We start from the raw sequence: 27,069 nt of genomic DNA on the forward strand, positions 1-27,069 counted from the left end.
TCTAAATCCCCAAATACTGCACACCGAGGGCAAGCACAGGACCACATGCCAGTCAGAGCCCTGGACGCCCGGCTGCGGATGGCCAGACTTGCAGGGCGCGCCTCGGCTCCCCACCCAGCCACCCTGCCCTGCGGAGCACCGCGCGGCAGGCTCTAGAGCGGAGGGGAGGCTGCGGGGACCTGTCCGGCCATTTTCAAACACCGACCAACTTGAGGGCAGCAGGGGAAGGCTTTTCTGTGGGTCATTTCTGAACTGTAAGCCCATTTTCTTCTGCAGAGCCTGAGGACCTGAGGCGGACGGCATGGGCAGGGGGCACCACCGCGGAGAGCCGCTGAGCAGGACTCAAACATGTGGCTCGCAGGAATGAAAGACCCACAGCGCAGACGCAGCGAGGACAAGCTGGTTGGTGCATTGGGGCTCTTGCCTCACAGAACAGAACTCGAGCCACCAGGAATGCCGGGAAACACCATGACATCAGTTAACCTCACGGTGTTTAAACAACCAGGATATTGGGGATTACTCCAAAAACCCCACGGTTTTGCTTGGAGAACCTTCACACACACCCTGTTTCCCCAGGAAAACCCAGTCCCGTGTCCAGGGGCAGACGGCAGCCGGGTTCAGGCGAGCTGCCCCGGCGGGTGCACTGCCCACTCCCGGGCTAAGGACACCTGGAGGCAGCTCGGTGCGGAGGTTCTTGGCTTCCAGCCGCTGGGCTTCCTGCCTTGGGAACGCGGGCACGTGGCCCCCATGGCCGAACCCAGGCCCACAAGGGCCAAGCTGCCCCACAGGCGAGAGCTGTCAGCACAGAACCTTACTCACCTGTGAGTCACAATCCCTCCCGGTTCTCAAAACACATCATCAGCCTGATTTCCCTCTCCCGGACCCAGGAACCAAAGCGCACTTCCCCACCCCGTGACAGCCCGAGGTCCGCGGCCTGTCCCCAGCACAAAGGGCCGGGAGGTCCTTCTGGACTGAACAGCACCAGCGGTACGTGGTCCCAGCCGGGAAGTGGCGGGCCCTCGGGGGCAGAGACTACCGTCCAGTACTGCCGGCCGCCGCTGAGGGCCGGCCCCCGCCTGGGCCTCGGGCTGGGGGAGGGGGGCATGTGTCTCTGCGGCCCGTGTGGAGCAGGACTCAGGGAACGGGAGCAGAACGTGGGGAGCCCCCTGCACCGCTGGCCTCCGGGCTGCTTCCGGGGGCCCAACCGCACGTCTCGCTTCTTTCCAGCTCAGCACAGACAGGCCGGGCCGCAGGGAGCTGCTGAGCTCGCGTGGATCCAGCCCCAGGCTAAGCGACCCCGGTGGCGCTGCTTCCAGGAGCACTAACCCCATTGCAAAAGATGGCCTGCGGGGTGGCCGCGGGCAGGGGCTCGAGAGAACGTGAGGCTCCCCTGGGGGCGCGGGAAGCCGGGCGCAGGAGGCAGACACCGGGGGCCTGTTTGCATTCTCGCTTCGCAAATCCCTGGCTCTGGGCGCAGGGGGGCTGGGGAACGTTCAAGCGAAGTAAGAGGGCAACAGGTTAAGGGTTAACTCAGGGCCTAAAAATAATGAGGAGTTTAGTTTAATGCTCAGAGTTCTTCCTAACAAGGCTCTTTAGATTAATCCATTTTCCTTTAAAAACCATTACTGTTTATAGAATGAAATGCTTTTTCTAAAACCAGGGGACTAGAATACAGGTGCCTCGAACAGAGGACAGATGCCCTGACTTCCACACTTCTGTCGTCCAGGGAAGGGCTTGCTGTCAGGCTGCCTGTGGACTCCCTGTGTGTGCGTGTGTGCACGTGAGTGTGTACTTGTGTGTGCATGTGGGTGTGTATGTGTGTGCACTTGAGTGTGCACTTGTGTTCACATATGCCCGTATGTGCGTGATTTTTGGGTTCTTTTCACTTCTTCATGTTTTTATTAAGTATAATTGACACACAGTGTTGTCAGTTTCTGGTCTACAACAGAGCGAGTGAACACCTCTGCAGGCCACCCAGGGCCCGTCCCCCCGTGTGCACCCCGAGTCCCGTTCCTTCCCGCCCCTCCCACGCCCCTCCCCCACAGTGACCGGTGTGTTCTCAGTTAAGAGTCTGCTTTTAAAATTTGTTTCTTTTTTCTTGATTTGTTGATCTGTTTTGTTTCTTAAATTCTACAAGATGATTTTTTTTTTTTTTTTAATTAAGATGAGCTTCTGCCGTTTTGGTGCAAAAAGTAAGACCTCAGTAGCAGCGTTTCTAAAATGTTGTCAGCCACACCAGGCTCTCTCCCCGGCCGCCTCTCCACATCTCGCCGGCAAACCTCTCGCAGAGAGAGTCAAGTAGCTCCCAGATGAGCAGTCGCCTGGGGCTGGTCATCTGCAAACAGGTTGTACCACTTGCCGAAGCGAAGGAGGCATTGTGTGAATGATTTCCCAACGCTCTGAGAATTCAGTCATTCTCCTCGCCACCAAAAGCCAAGCAGGAAAGTGTCGGCGTCCTCCGAGACCTAGGAGGACATGTGCCACGGTACCGACGGGAACTCAGGAGGCGCGGAACCAGGTAAAGCGCTCGCTGCTGTTCGGTCCGGGCAGACGTCACGCAGACTTCATGGGCGTCTGTGTGTCGTGGGATCAAAGGCCCACAGTTGTCTTTGGAGGTTCACCAAGGTCATTTACAGCCCTGCTGCTCTGCCTCTGTAGACTGGATAAGGGACTGAGAACTAACCAGAACATTCCGGCGTCATCACCACTTTGCCCTCATTGGAGGAACGTGGGCAAGCGTGCGTTTGGTGCTTGGCTGTCCCCGTAGCGGGTCCCGGTTTCTCAGCCGCTCCTAGGGCTCATGGGACCTGTTCAAGCAGAGGGACACAGGCTTTGGTCTGCTGGGCTCACAAGATGCGGGGCTGAAACGTTCCCTGTCTGTGGGGCTCAGACTGGCCAGGCTGAGCACCCAGGAGCTGGGTCGCTGCCCGAGTGGCGGGCTCTGTCACCGTCGTGGAGGTGTGGGGCGCTGGCCAACGGCCTCACCCTCCCGTCCGGTCTATCACATCACCTGCTGGCTTTGGGTGATGTGGCAGTGTGTACCCCACCTGCACTGGTGTGATTTCTCGACCTGCTTCATGGTTTACTCCCTGTCTCCTTCAGTAGTGGGAAACCTCGGTGGGAACAGGAGCTCTTGCTGACCATCGGGGCAGTGGCCTCAGCACCCAGAGCCGTCTCTGGCCCAGGGCAGGCCCGGACAAGTAGCATGACTGCAGTGGAAGGCGGCTGGGCTGTGCAGGCCACCGGAGGGCGAGGGACTGTGCACTTGGAAAAGCAAAGGAGTGTGTGAGCACGCGTGTGTGTTAGACAGGGAACCTCTGTCGTGCCCCCATATATGCGCGTATGGCGTGAGGACTGTCCCCTCTCCAACTCCTTCATGTCGCCACGTAGGCTGGGCACACGACGGGCACCCAAGGGCTCAGCGAAGCCTGCCCGGCTCTGTGTCTCTGGGACAAAATGATGGGGTGTGGCCTTTGCTGAGGCTGTGGCTGGGGGCGGGAGGGGGGGGACTCCTAAAGCCCTGCTGAGGATGTGGGCTGTGGGCGGGCGCCTCCGGTGGCCCAGCTGGACACGCATGAGGGACCCGGGGGTGGGAAGACTCTGCTCTCTTGGATAAGGATGGGAAGGAGCTGAACAGGCCTTCTCTGTGGGGAGGACAGGATCCAGAAGGACCCCCCCCCCGCCCGGCCCCCAGGAGGCTGCGGCCAGCTGGGTCCTCACACCCCCCACCCTCTCCCGCCGGCCAGCCGGCCAGCCTGCCTTCAGCGGCTTTGAAGACTTGCTCGGAGACGAACCGAATGTTTTCTGAGGCCAGAGTGGGGAGGGTATAAATTGGTCTTACTTTAAAAAAGAAAAAAGTACCAAATACATTTATTTCCGAAGTGTAAGAATTGCACACGTAAGCGATAGTTGGCTCCTTTCTCACCAGTGCGTTGCTCGTCTTTGATAGCAGAAAGTATGATCAATGAGTAGGACAAATATGAATTTGTTCAGTGCAAACGTATCAGGTCTAAATGTCAAGAAAATTGATGTAAATTTGCTTATATAAGTAACTTCTTCAAAAGAGCAAAGCACTGATGAGACTTCCAGGAGCGGAGAGCTTCTCCGCAGGAGATCACGGACGGGAAATGAGGTCCCGCAGGACTCACACCCCTGAGGGGTCGGTGAGCTCAGGGTCGGCAAAGCGGTGACATCAAGTGGCTGGTAAAATCCGCCGCCCTCAACCCCCGAGAGTTTCTAGAACCTTCGTTCTCAGCCAGGTGCCAGACGGGGACTTTCACTGAATACCCAGTAAGGGATCACGAGGGATCAAGAAGATCCACAAACCATTTTTGTTCCTCCCGGTGAAGAGGTGTGCGTGTGAATTGTAGGGAATTAAGTGATTATTGGTGTTTTGAGCTGTTTACACCTAAGTCTTCAGCCATCCGAGGCGCTCTCCAGCACAGGGTCCACAGCACCCGTTATGGGCTGCTAATAATGCTGACACTGGCTGACCGGTCAGAACAGCTCTTGGGTTTCTGGAATCCCTCACTCTCGTCCCCGTCCCAACCACGTAGCTGCAGGACTGTATGAATTAGCGGAGGCCGGGGCCGTCTGATTATGAGGGAAGTATCGTGGCATCAGCTGAATCAGCTTGTCCTCGTCACAGGAGCCGCTCAGGCACGGCCCCAGGGGACATCTCCTAAGACATAGTTTGGGAGAGTCCCATCACTAGGGTGGCAACAGAGGTCGTCCCAGACTGCTCCCTCTCGCAAGAACCACAGCCAATTCCTGGTAGAGAAAGAACACCCTGAGAGGATTCTAGAACACTGGCGTGAGGCTGAAGCACCAGCCGCACCTCAGAGACCAGGACGGAGTGCGTGTGCCGGGGAAGGGAATCCACCACACGGCCACAGGGCCACACGGCCACACGGCACCACACTGCCCCTCCCCCAGGCCAGCAAAGCCCCATGCCGAGAGGTCTCTCCGAGCCTCTGGTTCATCCACTGGGAAAAGGGAACCTGGGATAACAACGAGGCTCCCCAGCATTGTGGGTCCTTTTGTGGGATACCCGAATCTGCTTTCACATGGTGGGGATTATGGGGGAAAAGTGCAGGGCTTGACCACTGGGACTGTGACTGTGAAGGAGAAGTGGGGGAGGGGCTTGCCACAGCAGCCCTGGGACCTCGGCAGACCAAGTTCATATCTGTAGTGCTCAAGTAGTAATCCCCACAAGAGGTTTTGTTCACCAGCAAAACCAGGCCCGGGGTCCAGTCTGACTGGGGAACTTAGTGGGCCGCAGACCTGCCTGACTTGGCTCCTCAGACAAGGAGTTCCTCCGGCCCTAGAGCCCAGCTTGCCCATGCCCAGGCAAGGTGCTGAGCCACAGCCCTGTGGAGAGGGCTTCCAGCCCCGTTTGAGCAGAAGGGCTGGCAGCGAATCCCGGAAGCTGTGTGGCCTGGCATGTTCCAGCCAAGAGCCGGGCGGGCTGAGCCGATGCCACCCAGAGCAATGCCAGTACCAAGCAGGGACGCTGCTTCTGCTTCACACAAGCAGGGAGATGAACACGTGCCCAAGTCCCAGGGGTGCTCCCGGCCCCTCCCAGCTGCAGAGCTTGCTTGGGAAATTGAGAGGAGCTTTTCCTCCTCCTTTCCAGGCACAGGGGCTGAGACATAGCCTCACCTGGGGTGCAGAGTGTCTTCTAGCCTAGCTGGCCAGAGGGCTTGGTGACAGCTCCTGGCAGCTGTGTGACCCAGCAGTGCTAGAGTGGAGAGAAGGGCAGGCACAGCTGACAGTTTTGACAGTTTGCAGAGAAAAGCTAGTGGCCCTGTTCTTCCAGGGAACTGGGCTGTAGGTTGGCCTGAGTTAAGACAAGAAAAAAAGAACTTTACCAGCTTTAGAGCCGCTTCCCCTGCTGTTCCTGGCCGCCCTTGTCCATCTAACTCACAGCCCAGATCATCACTGAACATAGCCCTCAGCCTGTAAACAACCTAATCGAAGCACATGGGAAGCTGCATAGCCCATGCAGTAGTGCTACATACAGGGGCACCTGAACAGAGAGCCCAGACTGACTTCCCCCTCTGCAGAGCAAAAGCAGGGGCCTCCCCTGACCAGGGACTTCGGCTTATTTCAGGCCCCCAAACCATGAGCTATACAGGCTCTGGTAATGCTGTCTTGCCGAGGCAGGGAAACTAATTCATAGTCCTATGTAGTACTGAATGTAGTACCCAGTCCTGACCATCTAGGAAACCTGACCAGCAAATCCAGCCAATGGCTCCAGCTGTGGAGCCCATCCTACATCCTCACCTGGGGAGGGAACCAAACCAGCAGTCCTAATCAACTGTTCTCAGCCAATGGCACAATCCCAATTCCCATCCACAGTGCTAGAAAAGATGCCTTGCCAAAAATAGACCATAATATCAGGGCCCATCTGCCCAAGGACATGACTATCAGACACACACAGAAACCCAAACGGATCTGACTGGTGAAGAGCTGTCATGCCAAAGCCAAACTGTAACATGTAAAAGAGGAGATGCACAGATACCAATGAAGTGAACAAAGGGTCACAAAAAACCAGGTACATATGACACTACCAAAGGCAACTAATAAAGCTCCAGTAACTGACCCTGAAGAAATGAAGATCTATGCACTGTCAGATAGAGAACTGAGAACAATCCTCTTCAGGAAGTTGAGTGGTATATACAAAAACAGACAACGGGGCACCTGGGTGGCTTGGTTGGTTAAGCCTCTCAGGTCATTATACCAGAGTCCCAGATTGAATCCCGAATTGGGCTTCCAGCTCCACATGGAGTCTGCTTCTCCCTCTGACCTTCTCCCCTCACATGCTCTCTCTCTCTGTCTCTCAAATAAATAAATAAAATCTTTTTAAAAAATTAAAAAAAAAACCCGACAACTAAACAAAATTGTGAAAACAATGCATGAACAAAACAAGTTCAGCAAGGAATAGCAACCATCAAAACAAGCGAACAAATGAAATCCAGGAGTCACAGAAATACAATAACTGAACTGATTAATTCAGTAGCATGTTTTAAAAGTAGAATCAACCATGGAGAATATAGAATCAGTAACCTGGAAGACAGGATGTTAGAAATTATTCAGTCAGAGGAGCAAAAAGAAAAAAGAATGAAAGAGTGAAGAAAGACTATGGGAATTACAGAACACAATGAAAAGAAACAATATTCACATTATGGAAGTTAAAAAAGGACAAGAGAAAGATAAAGGAACAGAAAGCATACTTAAAGTAATACTGTCTGAGAACTTCCCACACCTAGGGAGAGAAAAGGACATCCAGATCCATGAGGTCCAAAGGACCCCAAATATGTTGAACCCAATTAGGACTATACTGAGACACACTGTAACTAAATTATCAACAGTCAAAGATAATAATAATAATAGTAGCTTTAAGAGCAGCAAAAGAAAAGATAGAAATAACATACAAAGGAAATCCCATGAGACTAGAAATGGATTTCTCAACAGAAACTTTTCTGGCCAGGAGAAAATGGAATGACATACACAAAATATTGAAATAATTGTCAACCAAGAATTCTACACCCAGTGAAGCCATCCTTTAGAAACGAAGGAGGAATAAAAACTTCAGTAAACAAACAAAAGCAAAAGGAGTTCATTATCACTAGACCTGCCTTACAAGAAATGTTAAAGGGATTCTCTGAGTGAAGGAAAGGAATGTTTATTAACATCAATTAACAACAATCAAACCTCACTGGCAATGGTAAATATATAGCCATGGTTAGATTCTGCAATATGGTAATAGTGTGCATAATTCACTTGCAACTATAGTTTAAAAGTAATAAAAAGGAAGTATTAAAAATAACTATAACTACAATAGTCTTTTATTAATTATACAATATAAAAATGTAAATTACAATAGCAATAAGCTAAAATGTGAAGGGGAGGAGAAGTAAAAGTGTAAAGTTTATGAATTTTATTGGAGTTGAGTTATTTTCAGTTTAAAATAAGATATTTCCAATTTAAAATATTTTATGTCAGCTTATGATGACCACAGGGGTAAATCCTATAGTAACTGTACAAAAGAACATGATAAAGAAATCAAAGCAGACTGATGCCAAAAGACATGAAAATACATGAAAAAGACAGCAGGATAAGAAAGAACAACCAATCTATAAAACAACCAGAAAACAACAACAACAAAAATGGCAATAGTAAATTCTTACTTATCAGTCATTACTTTAAACACAAAGGGATTGAATTCTCCAATTAAAAGACATAGAATGGCTGGGTGGATTAAAAAAAAAAAACAACAGAAGATCTAACAATATATCATCTAGAAGAGATTCACTTTAGCCTTAAAGACACACATAGACAGTGAAGGGATGGAAAATCATGTTTCAAGCAAATGACAACAACAACAAAAAGAGGGGTGGCTACACCTACACTGGACAAAACAGACTTTAAACTAAAAATGGTAAAAGAAAAAAAGAGAGACAAAGAAGATTATTAAATGGTGATAAAAGGGCCAGTACAGTAAAAAAAGATATAACAATTGTAATAATTTCTGCACTCAACGTTCGAGTGCCTAAATACATAGAGCAAAAACTAACAGAGCTAAAAGAAGAAATCAACAGAAATACAATAATAGTGGGGGACTTCAATACACTATTCTCAACAATGGAGAGATCATGCAGAGAATCAATATGGGAACAATGGATTTGAACAACATTATAGACCAAATGGTCCTAATAGACAGGTGCAGAGCATTCTATCCAACAACAGAATACATTCTTCTCAGGTGCCCATGGATCATTTTCTAGGATAAACTATAAGTTAGACCATAAAAGAACTCTTAGCAAATTCTAAAGAGTTGAAATTATATCAAGTATCTTCTCTGACTACAATGTTATGAACCCAGAAATCAATAACAAAAGGAAAACTGGGAAATTTATGAACACATGAAAATTGTACAATTAATGGATCAAAGAAGAAATTAAAGGAAAAACACAAAAGTTCTTTGAGACAAACAAAATTGGAAACACAGCATATCAGAACTTGTGGGGTGTGGGAAAAACAATTCTAAGAGGGAAGTTCATTGCAATAGATGCCTATATTAAGAAGCAAGAAAGATCCCAAATAAGTAACCAAATTTTATGCTTTAAGGCACAAACTGAACACTAAGTTAGAAGAAAGGAAATAATAAAGATTAGAGCAGAAATAAATGAAAAAGAGAATAGAAAAAACAGTAGAAAAGATTAACCAAAGTAAGACTTGGTTCTTTGAAATGATAAAGTTTATAAACCCTTATCTAACCAAATTAAAAAGAAAAAGGATGCAGATCAACTAAATTATAAATGGAAAAGGAGACATTACAATGGATACTACAGAAATTCAAAGGGTTATAAGAGGCTGTGAAAAGCAACTATATGTCCACAAACTGGAAATCCTAATAAAAATGGAAAACTTTTTAGAAATCTATAAATTACTAAGACTGAATATGGAAGAAATTAAAAAGTATGGACGGACAAATTCTAGTAAGGGGACTGGCTCAATAATAATAATAAAAAAAAAAAAATCTCCCCATACAGAAAAGCCCAAGACCAGATGGCTTTATCGGTGAATTTTACCAAAATTCAAAGAAGAATTAATACAAATTCTTCCCAAGCTCTTCTGAAAAGTCAAGGAGGGGGGGCCATCCTCAAACCCATTTTATGAGGTCAGCATTATCTTGATACCAAATTCAAAAAAGAACGCTACCAAATGAACAAACAAAACAAACAAACAAACTGTGTATAGATTTAAGGCCAATATCCCTGATGAATCGATCAATGCAAAAATTTTCCACAAAATACTAACAAACCAAATTCAGCCACACATTAAAAGGACCATTCACCATGAACAAATAGGATTTACCATTTGGAATATGAGGATGGAGAGTTTGACATATATAAATGAATCATTATGATACATCACATTAATAGAATGAAAGAAAAGAATTATAATCATTTCAATAGAAGCAGAAGAAGCATCTGACAAAATTCAACATTTATTCTCAATAAAAGCTCTTAACAAATTAGGCATAGAAAATACATATCTCAACATAATAAAGGCCATATATGATGAGCCCATAACTAATATCATGCTCAGTGGTGAAAGGTTGAAAATTTTCCTCCATGACCAGGAAGAAGAGAATGGTGCATACCTCACTGCTTCCATTCAGCAATGTACTAGAAGTCCTAGCCAAAGCAATCAGGCAAGAAAAAGAAATAAAAGGTCAGAATTAAAAAGGAAGAAGTAAAATTTTCTCTATTTTCAAATGGCATTATCTTATATCCAGAAAATCCTAAAGGTTCAACCAAGAAATCATTAGGTCTGATCAATGAATTCAGTGAAGTTTCAGGATACAAGATCAATATACGAAAATAAGTGGCATTTCTATACACCAACAAGTTCTCAGAGAAGAAAATAATTGAAATTGATCCCACTTACAATACCATCAAAAACAATAAAATGTTTAGGAATAAGTTTAAGGAGGTGAAAGATCTGTACTCTGAAAACTACAAGACATTGATGAAAGACATCAAAGAAGACACAATTAAATGGAAAAGTGTCCCATGTTCATGGATTGGAAGAGCTAATATTGTATAAATGTCAGTACTACTATAAGCTGTGTATAGATTAAAGGCAATCCCTGTCAAGATTCCAAAGGCATTTTTTACAGAAATAGGGAAAAAATCTCTTAAAATGTATATGGAACCACAAAAGACGCCCAAAAGCCAAAGAAATCCTAAGAATGAAGCAAAAAGCATCACACTTCCTCATTTCATGCTATACTGTAAAACAGTAGTCCTCAAAAGAGTATGGTACCAGCATAAAATCCAGAATAGACCAATGGAACAGAAGTGAGAGTCCAGAAATAAACCAAGCATTATAAAGTCAATTAATGTTTGATAAAGGAGCCAAGAATACTTGATGGAGAGAAGACAGTCTTTTCAATATACAGTGCTAGGATACTTGGATATTCACATGTAAAAGAATGAAACTGGGCCCATATATATTCTACACAAAAATGAACTCAAAATCGATTAAAGACTTAAATATAAGACCTGCCACCATGAAACTCCTAGAAGAAAACACGGTAATAAAGCTGCTTGACATGAGTCTTGGCGGTGATGTCTGGGTGTGACGCCTATGGCACAAGCAACAAAATCAAAAGTAAATGAGCAGGACTAACATCAAACTAAAAAGCTCTGTACAGAAAAAAAAAAAAAAACAACAAACTGAAAAGAGAACCTATAGAAGGGGAAACATATTTGCAAACCATAATCTGATAAGGGATTAATATCCAATATATACAAAGAAGGCATACAAATCAATAGCAAAAACAAAGCAAAAACAAAAAAGAATTTTAAAATGGGCAAAGGACCTGAATAGCCATTTCTCCAAAGAAGACACACCAAAAGCCAATAGATACACGAAAAAAATGAACAATATCTGGAATCATCATGAGATATCACCTTACACCTCTTAGAATGGTCACCATCGAAAAAGACAAGAGATAGTGAAAGCTGGTGAGTATGTCAAGAGAAGGATCCCCATGCACTGTTGGTAGGAATGTAAATCGGCGCAGCCGCTGTGAAACGCTGCAGCAGGTTCCTCAGAAAGTTAAAAATAGAACTACAGTATGATCTGGCAACCTCACTTCTGGGTGTGTATCCAAAGAAAACGAAAACACCAAGTCAAAAATACAGCGCGCCCCCATGTTCACAGCAGCACTCCTTACAACAGCCAAGACGTGGGAACGACCTAAGTGGCCGTTAATGAATGAATGGACAGGTAATCTGTGCAGGGAGATACAAGGGAACATTTTTCAGCTGTAAAAAACACGGAACTTGTGACAACACGGTGGACTCCGAAGGCATTATGGTTAGTGAAATAAGGCACAGGAAGACACAGACTGTATGATCTCTCGTACATGCAGAATCGTAAAAAATAAATTAAAAAACTTAAAAACCAAACTCATAGGGAAAAAAAGGGGACTATGGTTACCAGAGACAGAGGGTGATGGGAAAATGGAGGAAGGTGCTCAAAAGGCACAAACTTGTGGTTTCAAGATTAGTGATTCCTAGAGACAGGAGGTAGAGCGTGACCGGTACTGCTGACGCTGCTGTGTGCGTGTCTGGGAAACACAGGGAAGTTTTTAAATCCTTACAATTCATCACAAGAAAATTTTTTTCTCTTTCCTTTCTTTCCTTTTTACTGTATCTATATGAGAAGGTGGTCGGTAGCCAAGCCTACTGGGCTAATTATTTTACAATGGAGGTAGATCAGACCACCATCCTGTACACCTCAAACTTACACGGGGATGTACGGGAATGATTTCCCATTGAAACTGGGCGGGGGAGTGTTCTGTTCTGCTAGAGAGCGAGGGCAGACTGTAGGATACGGTTCATTTAGAAAGTCACTGCACTGAGGGATAAAAGGGAAGACGTGGGACGGAAAGTGGGAGCGGACGGGGGAGCAGGAATTCCCACGTGAACTCCTGACGCCGGCAGGACAGCTAGAGGGACAGGGCCGGACGTGGCTCGCAAAGACAGGAGGACAGAGAAGCTTCACGGCGTAAGCACGGAGCTAGAACGGTAGCTCCCGGAGCTGCCCCCGGAGTCCGTGAGCAAGTCCCAGACGGTGGTTCTGGCGTGTTTGAACCGTAGGCGACGGAAGCAACCTCCGCTGCGTCTGCGAAGATCAGTGCAGGTCACTGGGAGGAGTTACAGGCCAGCACTGAGTGAGCGAGACGGTTGCTGAAAACAAGACACAAGCCAGCATGCGTTAGTCAGTAAGACTGGGGTGAAAAAGTGCGTGTTGTGCTAGGTATTCGATTTCTTTAAAAACTGTCCCGAGTGGTATTTTCTCTGGAAGCGAAAATGTCATCCCAGCCCATTAACGCTTCTGGGTGATGATGACGCGCTGCGGCCACTCCGGGGCTCTCACAGTTATCAGCTTCCTGACCGTTTGCGACTCTCCTTTTCCAAGAGGAAAGTGGGTCTGGGAAGCGGAGTGACTCCCCGTGAGACTCGGGCAGAGAAGTGACAGGGCTGGGATCTGGACCCACAGGTCCCGTCTGTTTCCGTGTTAGCGTCTTTTACTGGATGAGGCTCCCTGCACGTCGGTGTCGAGCGTGGCAATCCACGTCTTGTCTGCGTAGAACCCTTCTTTTCCTACAAGAGTTATTTTCACAAGAGTAAATGGCGCTGCTAGGGTCCCGTCATGCTCTCCGAATGGAACGGCACGCTCGCGTGCACGGTGTTGCCAGGGACCTACCTGTGTCAGGTCAGCCGATACCGTAAGGCTTTTCTTACCGACCCAAACTAAATAAAAATGGCTGATTTCACAGCACTCTGGAGTCAGTCTACAAACATCAAGTTCACGAACAACTGAATGAACTAACAGTTGAATGGACAATTGAATGAAAAATGATTTTGCTTCTTAGCTGCGAGATACGGGTTACGTTGTTTGAAATCAGCTGTTGGCTGCCCAGTACGGCAGACACAGGGACAGGTCGCTATTTAAATTTAAATTAATTAAAATTAAGTGCAGCCATGAGTTCAGCCCCTCAGTTGCACTAGCCGCGTTTCCAGGGCTCAGTGGCCCCATGAAGCCTGTGGCTGCCCTGGACAGTGCAGGAAGTTCTCCTGGACAGCATGCCTCTCTTCCAAAACCCCAAATCTGTGACCTGTTCAGAAGCTCAGCTCCCCGCCTGGTCACGTCTGGGAGTCCCAGTGACAGCCGCCACAGCTTGCCCTTGGGACAACATAAAAGGACGCATGTAAGGTCCTTCGTACACTGTAAGGCTCTATGCTCAGGAGGTGTTGTGCTCTTGTTCCTTTAACTCTGGCAGTGCGGTAAAATCATGTAGAGTCTGACACAGCCGGACTGGGGCCCTCGGCTCTCATGGTGACCTTAAGTCTTTCTCAGAACCGAGCCATGTATCTCAAAGCCCACATTCATACTTTGTTCTTTACGACGGAAACACATCCATATTCTGCGCTGCGGATGATTTCTTTTAATGCGGAAGTTACCGTCACACACACACACACACACACACACACACACACACGACAGTCGTTCTGTTACCGTAAGGACTCGATCGAGATATTAGGAGGGGGGACTCCAGGCGCGCACGGGCAGTGAACGTCCTGATCTCCCGCCCTGCTAGGAAGCGGTTACTGCAGAGATGACACGTGACCGACACCCCCCGCGGCGCTCCCCGGCCTCTGCGGTAACTAAGTCCATTGACTCACCAGGACCTCGCTGACCTGCACGCCTCGCGCAGAGGACAGAGAGACGGAGCGGGACGTCTGGGTACAGACGGCGTCCCCGCGCCCGGCTGGCGGCTTTCAGGGACGACGCGTGTGCGTGCCCACGGATGGTTGACACCGTGAGTCCGCACGATGGAGAGAAGCCTGAGGAATGTCCTCGTGGTGTCCTTTGGGTTTCTGCTTCTCTTCACAGCCTACGGCGGCCTGCAGAGCCTGCAGGTAAGGACACTTACGAGCACACTTGCGAGCGAGCGTCTGTCTCTTGGCCTCCAAGAAACCCCACGGCCACAGAGGACGGGAACCGAGCATTTCTCCTTCACCCCTCGCTCCCACACCCTCTCTGGCGGCCGTTCCCGGGTGCAGGCGAGCACGGCCCCCTCCCCCACCCCGGCCGGGCTGCAGGGCGGGGAGTGTGAGCTCGACCCTTGGACGGGGGTGTGGGTCTTGGGTGAGTGATGAGATAAGACATTCTTTGCCTTTGGATCGTTCAAGGGAGAGACGCAGGATGAGTCTTTGCGAATTCTCCAGTTTCACGACTTTGGCTTTGTGGCTGGGGTAGTAACGGGAATTTTTCAGGTTTCACTAAACTCTAGATTCTAAGCCTGGTTAGGCAATATGGTGAATTTAGACAAAGTTTGGACAAATTGGTCTCTGTAAGTCTGTCCCCCACAGCACTGTTTCCCCCTCGGGCCTCTCTAACAGCTGCGGCAGGGCCGTGTGTGCCGGAGTAGTTTTGCTGTACGTTTCCCCAGATGGGTGTTCTGTTTTGTCTTGTTTTTTGAAGTGTAGTTGGCATAGTGGCCGCGGTGCCGGGAGAGTGGATGGCCCCGCCCCTCGCACACCCAAGTCCTCCCCGGTCTGCCCGTGATCACGGTCAGTGCTGAGGAGGCCCCCTCTTCCTGGGAAGAGCAGAGATCTTAGGGGACCAGACCTCCAGCTCTGGCGTGGGGCAGTCCGCCCTGCCCACCTCTCTGCCTTCTGTCTAGCCCTAACCCACCATATTTCCTCGCGTGCTAATCTTGAATACATGACCATGGTTTAAGGGGGACCATTGTCTCCACCAGTCTGGAGTGGCCTACAGAAAAGAATGAGATGACATGGACAGACGTGACCTTAGGCGTGGCTGTGTCCCCACGATGCTGGCAGCTCCTGCCTGTCCCTGTCATTTCCTTCGGCTCTCATCTGGTCAGTTTCATTCTCAGGCCCCCGGGGGTGGCACAGATGGTCCCAGGCATCCCCAGGGCCCCAGCCCCACGCCGAACTCCCACCGGGACCCAGGCACACACCCACACAGCCTTCCCCTGCAGCAGCTGTGGCCTCTCCCTCCTGTGCCTAATGGTCACCTGCAAGTCACTGGGCTCTCCCCTTGGGTGTCACCCCCTTCACCCCTTTCCTTGCTCCCTGGGACTGAACTCTGGAAGGGGCACACCTGTGGGTTCCCCCGATGCTGTGGCAGGCCCCGCAGTATGCCCGTGAGTCCACGACGCTGGCAGGACGGTCACTGCTCCATGACCTTGTCCCCCTGACTGAGACAGTGCTCCACACACAGGAGGCCATCGATGGCTAACCCAGGGCATGAAGTCAGCGCTGCATCTCATCTCCAGCTTGCCTCCTGCCCCAGGCTCTCCGTGGCCTGAAGATCCGACCCCACTCCCCAGGCCGCAGCCGGCACTCCTCCCGCCGCAGTCCGGCAGGCTTCCCGGACTCGTCTCCTCAGAGGAGCTTCATGGCTCTGGACAAAGCAGCTCAATGTTCCCTGCTGCCTCTCAGCCCAGCACGAGCCCCGGGCAGCTCCTCTCCCGCACCCCTGCCTCCTGCACCCCTCCCCATCCCCCGGGACCTGCTCACCCTCCCCATCCCATACAGTCTTCACGCCTTCTCGACCGTCTTCCTGCTGCCCTGGGCTAGCGCCCCTTGCAGGACCCGATTGCAACGGTCCGTTGGCTGGTGTCCCTGAGTCCCTGACCCCCGTCAGCTCCTGTCCACCGTGCACTCCTGGAAGCGCGGGGCTGTGTAATTCCCTTTGGTTTCACTAGAGCAGGGCATGGCGCCTCTCCTGGCAAGTGCTTAAGGATGTATTTGCTGAGTGACTTGAGTGAAAGTCCTACTTGCATATGCGAGTGGGTCTTGCCTAATGCAGATCTCACAGGCACACACTCCTCCCACAGTATTCCGGATTATTCTGCACGCCCTGCTCTGCGGACACTTGCGGACACAGGGATCTCAACACCGGCATTCACGTAGAAAAGAAGGTTGCTTTTAAAATTTGATTCCTACTTTGGCTACTGAAATCTGTCTTCCTTTTCTGTGGTTTGCAGTCAGATTTGACTGTTTGTGACCGAGATACCTTTGCTGATTGCAGCAGCACAGTGTGTGGACGAGAAATCCCAGGGCACAGAAAGGCTGAGCACTTCTTTCTCGCGAGCGTCTGGGGAGCCGAGCTCAGTGGCACTGGATTTCCTACGTTTGTATTAAGGAAGCAAAAGGCTCAGGCTGAACCAGCTCCCCTACTCCACACAAGCAGGAATTTCCCGATAACTCCCACTTCGGAGCAGAGCACTCAATTTCCATCTTCCAGCCAGATTTCAGAATTTTTGTGGCACTAGCTGTGGTTATGCTCAGTTTCAGCTAATCCACAAATACTGTTATGTGCCTGCTTTGAGCAAGGCATCGGGAGAGATCCAGAAAGAGCAGAACATTTCCCGTGTTCAGGGACCATTGTCAGCGGGGGTGACATCGCGGGTCCCCAGGTGGTGTGGGCTAGAGGTCAGGTGACATTCCGGCGCAGGACCAAAGCGGAGGTCTCTGTGGATGGCACTAGCCAGGGGCCCTTGGAGACCCTTGATCTGCCCTTGAAGAACAGGAGCCCTTTGGAAAGTGAGAACGAGGAAGGTCCCAGCACGTTGAGGGGTTGGCAGGAAAGGAAGAGAGAATCTGAGTGGTGGGTGCTGTGCTGAGTCAGAGCTCAGCCCAAGGGTGCGGGGCCACAGTGGACGGAATGACAGTGAGGGAGTGCCGGTGGCTGCACCTGCCCAGTGCAGGGTCCCTTGTCACAGGGCATCGTCATGTCGGGGGTAGGGGGTGGCGTGGCAGCCAGGAAGGAATGTGAAGAGTCCGCACGGTCAAGTACCCGCTTCCTGACCGTCGGTCGAGCCACGCACATGAGTCTACAAGGAGACAATGTCCCCTTCCTTATCTCTTCCATGGGGAAAATAGCCCCCATTTCTCAGCCCTAAAGGGGAGGAGTGCAAAGCTGTCCTACAGATAAAGCAGATGTCACAGAAGGCATGAGGCCGTCTGCCCCACCATACCCCCAGCTGTGGCCTGCGCTTCCCCCTCCCCAGTCTCTAGCAGCAGCTCAACGCTCTGCTGGGACCGTGCTGCTCCCCACGCGCCGGACCTGTCAGCGGGGAGGGGGTCCCCGGCCAGGGAAAGCCTGTGCTGGTGGTCTCAGGAACCCAGTGCTGACCTAGAGCGCTCTCCCTTCGGCCGCCGGCCCCTCTGACCAGGGCGGTTTTGCCCCCCACAGAGCAGCCTGTACAGCGAGGAAGGCCTGGGCGTCACGGCGCTCAGCTCGCTCTACGGCGGCGTGCTCCTGTCCTCCACGTGCCTCCCGCCGCTCCTGATTAAGAAGTTTGGCTGCAAGTGGACCATCGTCCTCTCCATGTGCTGCTACGTGGCCTTCTCCCTGGGCAACTTCTACGCCAGCTGGTACAGCCGCACGCCTCCCGCACGCCTCCCGCCCGGCTTTGGGGTCAGGCTTCAGGGTCAGCGGGTTCAGGGTTCAGAGCCCTCCGCTGGCACCTGCCCGAGGATGCCCGTTGCCTCCCCTGTAACATGAGCGCCACTTCCTGACCTTCCTCTCTGCTTCTGGACAGGAGAACGTGGAGGCTTTTTCCCATTTCTCTCCCTTCGAGGTGTCTCTGTCCCTTGGGTCGGGCCCATCTCCGCCCCCCAGTTCCCAGCCCTGACCTCCCTTCAGATCTGTTGTGGGCCTGGTGCTCCCCTCCCTGCCAGGGCACTTCTGTGTCCCCAGCGATGAGAGCTGGACCCTGGCCTTCAGGGTGAATTTCAGGGGATTTTGCAGAATGTGACCGGTGGACCCAAACCATACCCTCCCCGCATGACAGAAAGTGGACGCAGCAGAGCTGGAGCTGGGGCAGGGGCCCGGCCTGGGCTCCGCCTACTCCCTGACGGAGGGGGTCCTCCGGGACCAAGCTCTACCAGCACTGGCCCCACGCGCTTATTCCCAAGAACACACCCGTCAAGCATCTCTTCGGAGAGATGGCCACTATCATCTAGGACAGGATGATGCCAGGGACCTCAGTCTTCTCTCTCATCCTGCCATAGAGGTTCCATAGGAGCCTTCAGTGAAGAGGGTAAACCAGCCAATCAGCCAGTCAGGGATTCAAAAAATCAGTCGTTTTCGACATTAGCTGTTAGAGACTCCGCCTTACTTGTAATCCAGCTCATGGTAGTTGCTTTCAGACGCAAGGAAGTTCCCTGGCAGTGAATTTCTCTCTTGCAAATGAACCTGAACCAGAAAGAGCAGTGGGTCTGGTCATTTCTCTGCGGGCGAAGGATGGTGAACCCACTGATCTGGCTAATCCACAAGCACGACGAAACTTAGTGAGGACGAGGAAGAGGTCTCCTTCTCCACAGAGGCAGGGACGCTGTCTGCTTTTATCTCACAGGTACACCTTGATCCCCACCTCCATAGTCCTGGGTCTCGGCGCAGCCCCGCTGTGGTCCGCCCAGTGCACGTACCTCACCATCATGGGAAACACGCAAGCAGAGAAGGTGGGGAAAGTCGGCCGAGACGTGGTGAACCAGTATTTCGGCATCTTCTTTCTCATATTCCAGTCATCCGGTGTGTGGGGCAACCTGATCTCATCCCTGGTGTTTGGCCAGACGCCCACGCAAGGTAAAAGGTCACGGGGCTCAGTGATGGCCCCCGAGCGCCCCCCATCCCGCTCACATGCGTCTTTATTCCATGACAAGGGCAGGTGCACCACCCGACATGGGGCTCGACCCCTGGGCCCCAGCCTCTCCTGTGCCCAGCTCTTCTCCAGGGCGGTCTACGCAGCTCTGGGGGTCGGTCTTGTCCACAGGTTCTCCAGCCTCGCTGGCCCTGCGCTCCCGGAGGCAGGGGAATGCTTGCAGAACAGTGTCCGGGGAAACGGAGGCCACTGCCACTGGAACTTGGGTTCACAGAGTCACCACCGTCCTTTTGGACCGAGAACAGGCTCAACTGATTTACTGTCCCACTAAACGGCTCGACTGTCCAGTGTCTCAATGTCCCACTAAGACCAGTTGTCCCTTGACTGGTTCAGCATTTGACGGCTGATGACTTAACTCACGTCTTTACCTGACCTTGGCCAGACAGGACTATAACGTGTGTATTTGTGTAATATCCGCACCCATTGATGTCTGAGGATTTAAACCGAGGGCCGAGGAAATAAATCTCACCAATTCTCACCGGCAAACCTAATTCATGGGCCGGGGTGAGGGTCAGTCCTGACTCCTGACTCTTACTGGGACTGCGCCTCTCTCCGGCGTGGTCCTCCGAGGACTGCACCGTCCCCTATAAAGTCCCACCTTCGCAAAACTCCAAAATCCTCCTCCTGTTTCTCACGTGGTGTCATCAGTTGCTAAGTGCGTCGGAAGAAGGGAGCCCTCGGGTGGATGGAGGCCCGTCTTTACTCATTATTGCTGACCTTGACAGACCCTGACAGGGCCTGGGATTAAGCTTCAGTCTCTAACAGACGACGGGTGCAAAATGGAGTGAACGTCTTTACTTTTAAAGACACCAGACAAGCGAGCTTCATTCCCCAAGAGGTCTCCGGACCCGGACTCCGAGGAGTGAGGCATCCCCAGCGCCCCCGAGGCTTCTCAGCCTCCCCCCTGCGCCGGCTCAGTCTCCGTGCTGCGGATCTCAGCAGCCAGGTTCTGTGTGAGGAGATTTCTGCTACGACAAACGTTCTGTCTTGCATGGCGTCTCCCCGCTCTCTCCAGAGACTCTGATGGGGTCAGAGACGCGCGGAAGGTGCACGTTTTGTTCTTCTAGCAGATAGGGAACCTAACACTCAGAAGAGGCGGGCATCGACCTGCCCAAGGTCATGGAATGGCCACCGATGAATCTCAGGCCCAGCATTTCCGTCCAACACCTGCTCTCACGTCAGTGTTCCTACTCCTCCTTGGTTAGGTTAGAAACGTTGAGCATTTTCATTATGTGCAGAAAGTCACACAAGCAGGCAGCCTTTACAGCACATGTGTCTCTGTAAAATCACGCACACAGATGCGTGCCCAGAAGCAAGTGTGTTTGGAGCTACGTAGTCAGACAAGCCCCTGACTTTGACCTATCGTGACTCTCAGCTACAGGGTGTCCGGGCTCCTGTTAGCTCTGTGCTTCCTTACTCGGGCCCCTTGTCCTATCGGTTCCCTGTGTTCTCATGTCACCTTTTTGCTTCCGACGGCACAGAGGCCATCCCCGAGGAGCAGCTCCTGTCCTGTGGGGCCAGTGACTGCCTGATGGCCACGGCGTCCACCAACAGCACGCAGCGTCCCTCGCAGACCCTCATCTACACGCTGCTCGGCATCTACACAGGTATGTGCTCACCGCGGGCGGTGTCCCTGCGGAAAAAGAGTGTCTTCCCAAAGTACAAATATTCCTGCAAAACAAGTTCAGCTGGATCGTCCGGTGTTCTTCAGAGGGAGTCAAAGACACCGGAACGGGGCGGTCTTACAGTTCCCTACCACGATAGGATCGTTTTTCTTTTGCAAAGTTCAGCACAGTAGCCAGTAGCCACAGGTGTTGATCTGTGGTTTTGTTAACCAAGTTAGAAACCTTGTTCCAAAGTCACAGGGACGAGAACGGCAGCTCTCGAGGACCAGCCCCGGCCCCGGGAACGCGTGCTCTGCACCCCCGGCCCCTGTGCGACGTTCCCCTCCTCAGTGCACCTCCGCCGGCTCTGCCCACACCTCCGGAGAGGGCTGGTTCGTAAGCACAGCGGGCTTGGGAGCGCCCGGCCGGCTTGTCGTGGCCGGACACACGGTCCCATCAGGCCGGTGAGAAGCAGCAAACAGAAAAAAATACTTCAGGTCCCTTTAGAGGGGACGGGTCTAAGCTATTGGACTGGAAATCATGGCTGAAACCCGTTCCGAAGGGTTTTCACCGCCTTTCAGAGAAACGGGGAAGGCACCCGGCTCTGGGAAGGACCCTCGGCTCCCGGAGCACCGAGTGTCATCGGTGTTGCGCGAGAGGAGAAACCGGGACAGGCGACGCTGTCACAAAGCCAGGAAGGACCGAGGAGGCTTCTGGGAAAGAGGGAAAAGGAGGAAGCACTCGCCCTCGACCCACATAACACCGGGTGCGCCGTGCAGAGAGAGGGGCCGCCACGCTGTGGGATTCGGTGGGCGCAGGTGTCCCTCCAGGGCGGACGGTTGTCAGCCCATTCACGTGGCTCAGAACGCGCCCTGGTGAGAGGGAAAGCCCCCCGTCCCTCCTCCTCGCTGCTCCCCCCACAGACCACCCCCGTGGCCGGTAGTTCCTGGACACGAGTGGCATTGTGACCTCCCCGTCAGGCCCCTCCTCTCTGAATGCAGCGGCCCGGCACGGGGGCTCTCGCCCAGCTGCCCCCCGCGCAGACTCCCCACCGCAGCGGGTAAACGCGGCGCCGCCTCTCGCCGGCACGTATGCGGCACCCCCGGCGCTCGGGTCGCTAGTTCCCCTGCCGAGGCTTGTGGGGGACCGTCCTACTCGGCAAACAATAGCCGCGGAGGACCCGCGGTCCCGAGAGCGGGGGACTGCCCGTCGCTGGGAGCCACCTGCGGGGGAGGAGGAGGGAACCGTGGCGGTGAGGGCCGCAGAGGACCCCGGCCTCGCGGGGTGTGCGGCGCAGGCCAGAGGCCCAGCTCAGGCTTGGCAGCTTCCTTTCCCTTAAACCAGGATCTGAACCCAGTGCCCCAAAGGAGAGAGAAGGAGTGGCTGGGAGACGCCGGCTCCTGGGAGCACCCAGACCTGCCCTCTGTCTCCCCTCCAGGCAGCGGCGTCCTGGCGGTCTTGCTCGTAGCCGTGTTTCTCAAACCCATCAAGGACGCTCAGCAGAAAGACGATGGAGAGAAGAAATTACCTTTCTGGTTCACCCTGCTGTCGACCTTCAGGCTCCTTCGAGACAAGCGCCTTCGTCTGCTGGTGCTGCTGCCGGTGTACAGCGGGTTCGAGCAAGCCTTCCTTGCGGGCGACTACACCAGGGTACGCAAGAGCCCGTCAGGACGCGCACCCCAGCACCCGCATGTCTCGGGGTCCCCTGCCCGTGGGCTGAGTGGGGGGCGCGGCCTCTGGGGCCGGAGAGCAGGTTCAGGGGTCAGGAGCTCAGCGTCCAGTCTCTTCCCGGTCCCCCCAGAGCTTGGCCTTGACTCCGGGGCCTGGCTCTCACTGGAGATGTGTCTTCTGAGCAAGGGCCCACGTGCTCTGGGAGCCGTCACGTGGAACGTGTCCTGTGCCAGGCCATCCTGCCTGCTGTGTGCGCAGGGAAGGCCTCCTCGGGGGCAAGCCAGCAGAGACACCTGTCCCCGGGGCTCCCCACCCGTGTGGTGTCCTGTCCTGAAGACGGTCATGGGGTGCCGTGGGAGGGATGCGTCAGACGGGGGTAGTACAGAACAGAGACGCCTTCTCCCGAAAGTGCCGGCTGGGGGCCGGGGAGCCGAGGGGCCGAGAGCCGGGAGCAAGGCCGCTCCTTGGGGGTTGCCCTTCCTTGACCAGAAAACCTCTCTTGCTCCCTGCCCTCCTCAGCTCACCCCCACGTAGACGAGCCGATGTGCCAAGCTAGCCAGATGCCCAGTTAAATCCGAATTTCCGGTGAACCCCAGCTCTTTCAGGACATGCACACTCTGCAGGATGCGTGCATCCTGGGTTCTCTCTGGCACCCCCTGCTCCAGGGACAGTCTTGATGGAGAGTCTTGGAGTTCCAAAGACTGAGGACAAAAATGACAAAACAGCCCTTTGGCACTTGGCCACGGCCCTCCCGTGGGCCTTGCTGTTGGCCACGCGGCATGTGACTCGGCCACGGCCCCACCGTCCCAAAGCGGCAGAGCTTCTGTCCAGCCCGCTCGCTTGTGCGCCTGTCCTGATTCTGCCTGGGGACGGTGGGGGCAGGCGCTGTCCCGGGTCCAGGCTGGGGTCGCTCAGAACCCCCCGTCTGGGGCAGGAGCGCTCCCGTCCTCGCGTCTGCAGAGTCCTTTCGTTCCTTCACATCCGCTGCTTTTCTATCGGGATTTTATTTGCGGAGCAGTTTCCGGGTCCAGCACGGTGGACGGAAGGAGCCGAGGGCCCCACCAGCCCCAGACAGGCCTAGCCTCCCCACTAACAGTGTCCTGCCCCAGAGGGGACATTTGTTCCCACCCGTGAACCTGCCATGATGCGTCTTCACCGCCCATGTCAGGGGGCACTCCTGGTGCTTGTGTTCCCTGGGTATGGACACGTGCATAAGGACACGCGTCCACCATCCCGGTGTCACACGGGGAGGCTCTGCTGCCCCGAGAGTCCTCTGTGCTCCCCCGTTCGTCCTGCCCAGCGCTGTCAGCCCGCAGTGAGCGGAGCAGGAGCTGCCCAGATCCTCACGCAGCTCACAGGACCCCCGCGACACATGGCGAAGGACGTGTGGGGACGACCGGGTGCAGGGCCCGTCCTCGCTCCTTCCCACCGGTTTGTCCTCCCCCGGCCGCCTCGAGGCCTAGACGAAGGTCTGGGCCAACCCAGCATGGCCGCCGTCCCACGGCAGAACACGTGCCGGTGCCACCCGCATCCCTGACCCACACCTGCCACCGCACCCCACGCGGCCACGTAACGTGCCCCGTGCTTCCCCCGCAGTCCTACACCACCTGCGCCCTTGGGATCCAGTTCGTCGGGTACGTGATGATCTGCTTCTCGGCCACCAACGCACTGTGCTCCCTGCTGTACGGAAGGCTCTCCCAGCACACGGGCAGGATCGCGCTCTACGCGCTGGGTAGGCGGACGCATGGCCCCTCGCGGGCGGGAGCGGCAGCAGACGGGCGGGCGGAAGGGCACGCGCGGCTCGGCGAGGGGTGCGGGCTGAGCGTGCGCGGCGCTGCGGGAGGCTTCCCGTCCTCGCTGTCAGGACAAGACTGCACCCTAAGCGCACCTCACCCTCTGGTCTCTCGGGAAGGGAAGATCCACAGCAGCGTGGATAACCAGGGCACTGACGAGACCACGACCAGGCCACCCAGTCCAGGTCTCACGTGGCTGTGGCGGGGACACAGCAGGGAGGCCACAAGCACTAGTCGGCGCCCACCAGGGGCCACGTCATCCGACCAGGTTTCTCCGTTTCATCCCTCTGGTCGCCCTGGGGAGGGGACACTGCCCACTTTAAAGATGAGGGAACTCAGGAACAGAGCAGGCAGTGAGCTGCCCTGGAGCACACAGCCACGGCGAACACGGCAGGCCTAGACGCCCCAGTGTCCACAGGAATCACGAGGCCAGAACTCACGACACGGGTGTCGAGTCAGGAGGAACAAGCCTGGGGGACTCCGCCCACCTCTCCGCTCACATCCGCACCTGCTGGGGAGCCCAGCGCCGTCCCCCGCCCCCAGCACTCACCGCGAGTCCAGGAGTCAACAACCCCCCCTTCTGTCACTCTGGGGTCTCCGCGTCTGGAGCACAAGGAGACCCCCTGAACGGTCCAGGGGCTTGTGGCCCAGCCCCGCGGACGGGGTCGGGGCGAAAGTGGGCAGAGCGGCCCCCCCACCCAGTCGGCGGCGACGAGGGGCTGTGAAGGGCGCTCCTGGTCTGCCGGCGCGCTCAGGGTCAGCGTCCAGGGGCGGAGGGCGGTTGGGAGCGTTTCCGGGAACGTTACTCACACATAGAAGCAAACAAGAGGCTCCTTGAGCGTCGCCTGGTCCACGCCTCCCGGGGGCTGCGCTCACTTCCGGCCGGTTTCCGCCCTCTGCGCCCGCAGGTGCGGTGACCCACCTGTCCTGCAGCGTCGCCCTCTTGCTGTGGAGACCTGACCCCCGCCAGCTGGCCGTGTTCTTCGTGTTTTCTGGGCTTTGGGGCGTGGCCGACGCCGTCTGGCAGACGCAGAACAATGGTGAGTCTCTCCCCGGGGGTCCGTACCTGGGCCAGCACGGGGGACACATGGGAAGCGGTGGACCCGTCCTCTCAGGGCCCCCTGGCGTGTAGACAGCGTCTTCTCCACGTGTCCCTGCATGGCCGTCCCTAGTGCACATCTGTGTCCTGACCCCGTCCCTAGAAGGACTACTGTGGGATGAGAGGCTTCTCTAGTGACCTCGTTCACCTAAGTCACCTCCTTCTAGGACCTGGCTCCGAACACAGTCACGTTCTGAGGGCCTGGGCTTAGGGCTGCCCGTGTGTGTCTTTGCTTTTAGACTCCAGCGAAGGGCCATGCCTCACTGAGCCAGGTCGGGCCTCTGAGCCCTACTTCACTCTCCCGCGTGCTCACCCACCGAGGGACAGGCTGGACGGGGCTCTCCCCAGGGCTCCCCCTGCACGAGTTCTGCATTTCTCTTATGTGCCCTGGTTCTTCACGGCTAAAAACTGTCTCCAGACTTCCCTAATCTCCAACGTAACGCAATTCTGTCTTTTTGAGAAGGAGACGTTCCTGATGTTGTTGAGAGAATTGGGCAGCAGAAAAGCTGCCCCGTTTTCAGCAATAATGGGGAAAATCTTACAGGTTTCGCAGCCACGTGTTCATGCTGTGTCTCCCCACAGTGCTTTACGGCGTGCTGTTCGAGAAGGACAAGGAGGCTGCCTTTGCGAACTACCGCCTGTGGGAGGCCCTGGGCTTCACCGTCGCATTTGGGTACAGCAAGTTCCTGTGTGTCAGCACCAAGCTCTACATCCTCCTGGGCGTCCTGAGCCTGGCCATGGTGGCGTACGGGACCGTGGAGCATCTGGAGGCCCAGAGCCTGGCCAGGTCAGCTGCCACAGAACAGAAAAAGCCAGCGAAGGAGGCGGTTATGGAGACGGCCATGTGATGGGGACGCACGCCCGCGTGCTCGGGGCTTCTAGACGATTCTTCCCAGCGGTGTCAGCGGTTTCCAGCCGTCCTGAGCACGTCACATAGTTACCTGCTTCTGTATGGTTTTTTTCTCTTCTGACAAGTTTGCAGCCCACCGTGTCTCTGGTGGGGATGGAGAGTGTGTGCGAAGGAATCCCTCAACGCCAGACGCAACGGAGACGTCGTCGGCCAGTGGCACCGGGCTTGGGTAGAGCCAGCAGCTCCCACCTGCTGTTGTGCCCACGGATGCTGCTGTCCGTAAGAATCGGAAGGATGTGACGACAGTGCGTGTGACACTATAATCGTACCCACGGGTAACCCGACGCGCAGGCAAGTCCGCAGACACCCCCAGGGTCAGTAAGCGACAAAGCCAGACGAGAGTTACTGTGCCTCAAAGTTTACAGACTATGGGTTTCTAAATAAATGTAACTACAGTACAGACGTGTCTCCCACTCACTCGGGTACTTTTGTTCTGGGCCCTGGCGGCTCACACGCACTGTGGGTGTCGGGTCGGGGAGCTAGGTGCCGGCGGTCACCACGCGGAGGCTGACGACGCGGTAGACCTGGCCCGTGGGTGCATCTGGCGCCTGCCGTGCCCCTTCCGTTCAGAGCCCGCGTCCGCCAAGCCTGCCCCCACCCTCGTGGTCTTTAAGCCCCGCCAACGCTGCCTCTGCCGCCTCCTGAGGCGTCTTCCTTCTCCCCGAAGCTCCGCACGCCCGGCCCCTCTGACGGCGTCCCTGGGC

General features: G+C 53.9%; 1 protein-coding gene and 1 long non-coding RNA gene across 4 annotated transcripts; both read left to right on the forward strand.

Moving 5' to 3' along the window:
• The first annotated feature begins 692 nt into the window (after positions 1-692).
• On the forward strand, positions 693-2,253 carry LOC131833359 (uncharacterized). Its single transcript, XR_009354422.1, has 3 exons — positions 693-987; positions 1,228-1,379; positions 2,165-2,253. It is a non-coding gene; the product is annotated as an uncharacterized LOC131833359 (long non-coding RNA).
• Positions 2,254-14,132: 11,879 nt separating this feature from the next.
• UNC93A (unc-93 homolog A) lies at positions 14,133-26,775 on the forward strand. Of its 3 annotated transcripts, XM_059176528.1 has the most exons (9): positions 14,134-14,507; positions 17,818-17,999; positions 18,983-19,212; positions 20,770-20,895; positions 21,148-21,288; positions 22,331-22,542; positions 24,160-24,295; positions 25,265-25,396; positions 26,038-26,775. In XM_059176528.1, the coding sequence occupies exons 1-9, from the start codon at positions 14,421-14,423 to the stop codon at positions 26,301-26,303; spliced, it is 1,512 nt and encodes a 503-aa protein (XP_059032511.1). In that variant the 5' UTR covers positions 14,134-14,420; the 3' UTR covers positions 26,304-26,775. The 3 variants fall into 3 exon arrangements, with proteins under 3 accessions (XP_059032513.1, XP_059032511.1, XP_059032512.1); XM_059176530.1 differs by lacking the exon at positions 17,818-17,999 and having other exon boundaries at positions 14,133-14,507; XM_059176529.1 differs by lacking the exon at positions 21,148-21,288 and having other exon boundaries at positions 14,146-14,507.
• Positions 26,776-27,069: the final 294 nt, after the last annotated feature.

The sequence above is a fragment of the Mustela lutreola genome, chromosome 6, assembly GCF_030435805.1.
Source record: "Mustela lutreola isolate mMusLut2 chromosome 6, mMusLut2.pri, whole genome shotgun sequence".
Taxonomy (NCBI): domain Eukaryota; kingdom Metazoa; phylum Chordata; class Mammalia; order Carnivora; family Mustelidae; genus Mustela; species Mustela lutreola.